The sequence below is a fragment of the Pteropus vampyrus genome, unplaced genomic scaffold (assembly GCF_000151845.1).
Source record: "Pteropus vampyrus isolate Shadow unplaced genomic scaffold, Pvam_2.0 Scaffold72, whole genome shotgun sequence".
NCBI lineage: Eukaryota > Metazoa > Chordata > Mammalia > Chiroptera > Pteropodidae > Pteropus > Pteropus vampyrus.
This window is the reverse complement of record NW_011888853.1, coordinates 4,499,266-4,505,147: the sequence shown is the minus strand read 5'-3', so window position 1 is coordinate 4,505,147 and position 5,882 is coordinate 4,499,266. Positions and strand designations below refer to the sequence as shown.

The following is a 5,882-nucleotide window of genomic DNA, read 5'->3' as shown; positions in this document are numbered from 1 at the left end:
ACACACACCAAAAGGCGGCACTGACTGGCTGTTTCCATCTTGGATGTTGCAGGCTAGTCTCTGCCGAGGAGGGCACAGCCGCGTCACCCCCTACTAGCAAGAGGCCCAGCCCCTAACAGCATTCACTGTGGCTGCCTAGTACACACCAAACCCAGCAGTCCAAGAGCAGGCACAGCCACCAGGAGGACAGTGCACCCCTCCCGGTCAGCGACACGCGCAGCTGACCCCCGCGACTCTAAGGTCCATAGGTTTTGCCTCCAGCCAGCTGGTCTCCCCCCACGATGGCCTGTGTGTCTTTGACCCTGGTTAAGCCCTTATGTCTGAAAGCTTGGTTCCTATTTGGACTTTGTTGCCGCCCCCCGCCCCCCGCCCCCAGCCATTTCAGGTACAGTGTGCACACAGGGGGAGGGGCTCGGCTGGGCAGAGGACCTTCCCAGAGAGCTGGCACTAGAGCCACACCCACAAGGGCGACCCACTCCTCATCCCTGGGGTCTGCAGAGCCACAAAAGATGCCCGGCCCAGGAAGCCACCTCAGCCAGTCCTGGCCACAGTCCCTGCCCCTCCCCTGGGGTCCTGGGCGCCAGGGGCTCCCGTCCACCCCTCGCTGGGTCCACAGCCCCGGCAGTGCTGCCTCCTGACCTGCGCCCAGCCGGGCACAGGAGTCGCCACCTCTGCCCTTTGCCCGTCTTGCTGAAACTGACGTTGCCGATTAAATTTTATCGACGGCGTTTCCCCCTAGTCCTGCAGGAGCCACACTAGCCTCGGGGATTCCTTAGCAGGAAAATGTAGGAAGAAATTGTCCTGCCAGGAGGCCTGGAGGTCTCAGAGCCGTGCCCCTGGCAGTGGCTGAGCGCCCTCCCTCAGTGTCCGCCCGCGCCCGCCGGTTCCCCCAGCAGCAGGCTGTCCCCTCTGTGCGTGCTCTACGTGGCACGCCTGAGGTGGCCCCGGCCAGCCAGACCCTGCCGTTTGTCTCAGAGCCACAGTGCCTCCGCCCCTTCCCCTGAGCTCAGAAATGCCCTTTTATCGGGGTGCATTTCAGAGGGGGTGCCTGAAGGGGAGAGCAGATGAGGACCAGGGTGATGCCTGCCTCAGGCCTTCCCAGTGGGACAGCCCTCCGTGTCGGCCCCTCACGTGGAGGCTCGGTGCTCAGCTCTGCTCTCCTGGGCTCACGCCTCTGCCAGGGTGTGTGGGGCTCTGGGAGGGGCTGGGGGCTGCAGGTAAAGCTGAGGCGGCCTAGGAAGCTTTTGGAAGAGTCTGCCCTCCCAGACAGGCCAGGCTCTTGCCACCCGCCAGCCCAGCACCTCCATTACAGGAAAGAGGCATGGGGCAAGGTAGCCCTGCGGTGCTGATGATGTGCCAGAGCCGGGCTTCGGGGGGCGGCGACCAGCTAGGGGGCACGCGTCCCCGCCGGCCTGGCCATGCCCCGCCACCCAGTCCAGCGGCACGTCGGTTCCCCGCTGGCGGGGTGGGCAGACCAAGCCTGGGTGCCCGGCTCCCTCGGCTCCCACTGCCCAGAGCGCCCACCGCCTTCTCAGCCGCCTCACTCCAGGCCGCCCCGTGGTCATTCACCTGGCCCCGACCTCTGCCCCCCTGAGCTGTCAGCAGGGCCTGTCGGCCGGCCAGGGTCCCTGTGGCTCCTCCAAGCCTGCCCCCTGCTTCTCCACCATAGTCCGTGCCCTCTGCCCCCGAGCACAGACCCCTGCTCTAAACCCGGCTCACAGTGACGAGTCCTGAAGGCCGGGAGGGGGGCCAGGTCTGGGGGGCTCCGGGACTTTAGGGTGCAGCCCCAGCACCCAGCGTCCCGCCTCAAGGGGTGGCGGGCCCCGTCCTCACGACGGCCGGCAGGCGCTTCCGTGACGCTGCAAGTGCCGCCTTTCTGTTTCTGTTGTAGTGAAAAATCCCGCCGTTTCCTTCCTGGACCACGAAGGGCAAAAACAAAAAACACACAAAAAAAATCACAAAACAAAAAACAAAACAAAAAAAGACGCTAAGATCCAAGCAACAACCAACCAACCAAACCAAGACGCACCCACCACGTCCGGTCCCACGAGCCGGCCGCGAGCGCAGTGAGGAGCAGCCGGCACCGGGGCACCGGCCAGCCCGGCAGAGCGGGTGGGAAGCGCCCCTCCCACCCCGGCAGCGGGAGAGCGAGGGGAAGGGGCCCGCGTGCTCCATCGAGGTCTCCCTTCCCGGCCCCCCGCGTCCAGGGCTGCACGGGGCCAGGCAGTGGGGCCTGGCAGTGGAGCGGGCGCGGGCCTGGGCGGGGCGGGCCGGCAGGCCTTGACCTTTGTCACCAGCTGTGCCAGTGGAGGGGATGGCCGGGCGGGGCGGGCGAGGGAGGGGGGCAGCTTTCCATTCCCCGGGCTCTGGTTTCGGCCACGCCCAATCCCCGTGTCTTGCTCTCGGCCCCAGCTCCCCCCCACCCCCGCCACGTCATCAACGCCCATGTCCTGAAGGCCATGGAGAGTGTCCGACCAGCGGCCCGGGGTCTGACCCCAACACCAAGGGCTGACGCAGTTCCAGAACTGGGGGGGCTGCCAGGCTGCCGGTTCGGGATTGACTCCTGGACGCACGAATGCGGGAGGGTGGGGGCCTCGAGGACAAGCTCGGGCTGGCTGCAGGTCCCTTTCCCGAGGCGGCCCTGGGCCTGATCGGCGGGAGGGAAGGCCCGCCTCATGCTGCCCGCCAGGCCAGGCTGGGAGTCAGCCTGGTGCTGCGGGTCCCGAGGACCAGGCCGGAGCAGGGAGGGCAGGGCCGGGGGCGGCCTGGGCTGGGGGGCCGCAGACAGCAGGCGCAGCGAGCGGCTCTGGCCAGGCGGAGGTGGCTGGCGTCGGGGCAGCTGCAGACAGTAAGGGGACCCCCGGGCCCCCGACGTGGCCCCGCCACCGTCTGACGACTCTGAAGAGAGGATGTCTCACTTTATACTCCGCACCGCGCACGCTCCTCGAGCGAGTCCCCTTTTCTATTTGGTGTACATAGCCCCGCCCCGCCGGCCGTCCTCTGTACAAAGCCCTCGCCGTGCTGGGCCGTTTCCTGCAGCAGCTCCACCCCTGGCCCCCCGGACTGCAGCCAGGCCCCCCGCTTCCTTTCTTACCATTCCGTATGCTTCCGAGGTGTGACCATTTGAATCAGCAGTATTAAGATTATTAATAAAGGTTTCTTTCTTCAAACCAGGACAATCCTTTCTGGTTTGGCAGCTCCGGGGCACAGAGGGTGGCGGGCACCAGAAGACTGGCAGCTTGTCCCAGGATGCAGCCAGCCCTTGCTGGAGCCAAGTGGCCCGAGGGCATCCCCTCCCTCAGACTGCCTCCCCCAGCGGCCCCGGGACAGGCCGGCGGCGGCAGAGCTGGGGCCGTTTGCGCTGGTGCTGGGGAGAGCGGGGTGGACCTGAGGTCTCGCCCCAAGGAGCCGATTCGGGGTACACCCACTGCTCCAGGCTGGCTTGGAGGAGGGGCCCCCCTCCCAGCACCCCCTAAGAGGCGGGAGAACCAGGAAGGGAAGCAGCGCGCTCCAAACCAGGAGCTTAACGCTTTGGGCCGAGGGGCTGGGACGGGGCCAGGCTCTGACACCGAGCCCACGACGCGTCTCACCAAGACGGGAGTTCATTTCTCACGGCGTCGGGTAATTTATTTGGGAGCAATTACAGCCACCGGAGGGGCACAGGCTTAAAGGCCGACATATTAATTTTCCTGCACACGAGCCCAGGCCGTTGGTGGGAGCAGGGCTGTGGGCTTGCGCCGCACCACGCTCTGCCAAACCCCCTTCCTTCTAATTGCTTGCTCACCAGACTGTGAAAAACTAATTGCCGCTATAAATTTTCCCTCCTTCTCTGCATAAAATATTCGGGGGAACCAGCATTTTTTACAAAGGGCGGCAGCCGTTATGGCTGTGCCACCCGCTTGCGGGCACCCAGCCCCGTCCACCCCCACCAGCTCCTACCTCTGGGGACTCGGGGAGCCCCACCCCAGGTCCCCTGGTTCGAAGTGGGACAGGCTCAAAGCACTCCGGGAACTGTCAGGACAGGAAAGTCACAGCTGCAGGGGCAGCGGCTCCCGCGCAAGACCCGGTTCAGAGCCAGCGGGGGCCTGGCCCGGCCTGCAGGAGCCTGTTCCCGAACTGGGACGAGTCGGCCGGGCCACACCCGTGGGACATGAAGAGTCCACTGCTTCCAGTTAGGAAGACATGGCACCGAGGGTTTCTGTGCCTGCTGAGAAAGCAGCGTGGGCACCAGCAAGGCAGAGAAGGTGGGGGTGGGGGGCATGGGGAGGCGGTGTGGCTGCACTGCCACCTGGTGGCGTCTCCCCTCACTACAGCGTAAAGTCGAGTGCGCTGCCCCCCGCCCCCGCCCACGCCCCGCTGGGGCACGCGGCAGCTGGGCGGTCACCCCGTGTCCTAGCCCTTAGCTCCACATCCAGCAGCACAGGCAGAGAAAAAGAGGAACAAGAAAGTAACCCCATCATTGGCCTAGGGCGAGACCCCAAGAAGGGGAACTGAGGCCTTTGACCCTGCCGCATCAAAGGGTCAGAACAGACCCTTCTCGGACCCTGGAGAGAAGCAGGGTTACCCAAGATCGAGAGACCCCCACCCCAGGGAACCACCATGGTGGCCCAGCTGTCAACCAGGGAGCTGTGTGGCTGGAGAAGCCGTGTCCGGCTAACTTAGCCCCTCTCCTCCCTGTGCAGAGAGGCACTGGCCGGCCTCGGCCATACGCAGGGGGGACAAAGAGGAACGAGGGGAGGGGTCTGCAGTGGAGAGGGCTGCTGCCCCGACACACCTGGACGCAGCCCTGCAGACACCTACCCGAGGCGCCCGCTGTGGGAGACACTGGGAGGGTGGGTGTGAAGGAACAGCCGGCCCAGAGCCCCCACACGAAAGCTGCACCCCTCAGAATCCAGAGCCCCGCTCCGGGGCCTGCCTGCCACACTGAAGCTGGCTTCCAACTGCTCTGCTGCGGGGAAGAGGCCACTATTCCAACCTATTAAGAAATACCCTGTGTGGAGTTTTCTGGACTAAGCGTGCCCAAACCCTTTCCCAGTTCACTGGGAACTACAGAGATGGGTTAGACACAAAAGGGGATCCACGCGCCTTGGAACCATCAGCCCAGCGAGCTGACCTCTCAGCTCTCCTGCTACTGAGCCCCACGAGCTATGGCCCACAGCCCTCCGGGCACCCGGGGTCCTCCCCTGCTGCCCACACACTTCGCTGCCCCATTGCCCAAGAGGCTTGAGCCGCGAGGCGGGAGACTGCTTTAATGTTCGCTCAGGTGCCAGGCACGGAGTACAGCACGGCCACCCTGTCCCACTCGGCCTGCGGCACCTGGAACCCCTCCTTGGGGACAGGCTCCACCAAGAACTCCACACGGCCATCCTGGCCGGGCTCAGCGGCTGCCACTGCCAAGTCCACTACCCGGTACTGGTTGACAAAAGCCAGGCCCAGGAAGGTGGGCTTCTCGGGCCCTGGAGTCCTTCTGCCAGGAGAGCCCCCTCCGGCCCCTCGGCAGCAGTGGATCCGGAAGCATCGGACGTGGGACAGGAGGAAGGACCAGTGAAGAGTGCAGCTGAGCCGGAGCCCGGCGGGCGGGGTCTGCTGCCAGCGGACGTGCGACACAGAGGTGGCCTGCACGTGCGGCAGGGGGGTCAGCAGGCTATTAGCATCCACCACCTGGTGGGAGAGAGGCAGCTAAGTACAGCCAGAGAGCCCCGGGGGGCACAGGGAGGCCGCCCCTGCACCCCGATCCCCCTGAGCCAGGGGAGAGAGGAGGCGGCACTCAGCTTGGCGTGGCTTTCCCCGATGAGGTGACACCGGAACCCTCACCTGGAGCTCTCCAAGGCGACAGACGAAGTCCTCCTCCTCTCGGCTGCCCAGAGGCCGAGAGAAACTCA

At 65.4% G+C, this 5,882-nt stretch overlaps 2 protein-coding genes across 2 annotated transcripts in view; one reads left to right on the top strand and one right to left on the bottom strand.

The window, feature by feature from the left end:
- The window catches only part of RBFOX3 (RNA binding fox-1 homolog 3), a 30,603-nt gene extending 26,109 nt beyond the window's left edge, over window positions 1-4,494 (top strand). Inside the window, exon 10 of the mRNA XM_011362091.1 lies at window positions 4,314-4,494. Within this exon, the coding sequence (XP_011360393.1) occupies window positions 4,314-4,494 (181 nt within the window). The remainder of the gene's footprint in view (window positions 1-4,313) is intronic.
- The window catches only part of ENGASE (endo-beta-N-acetylglucosaminidase), a 15,507-nt gene continuing 13,226 nt past the window's right edge, over window positions 3,602-5,882 (bottom strand). The window contains 2 exon segments of the mRNA XM_023531638.1: window positions 3,602-5,661; window positions 5,815-5,878. Of these exon segments, the coding sequence (XP_023387406.1) occupies window positions 5,260-5,661; window positions 5,815-5,878 (466 nt within the window). The 3' untranslated portion in view covers window positions 3,602-5,259.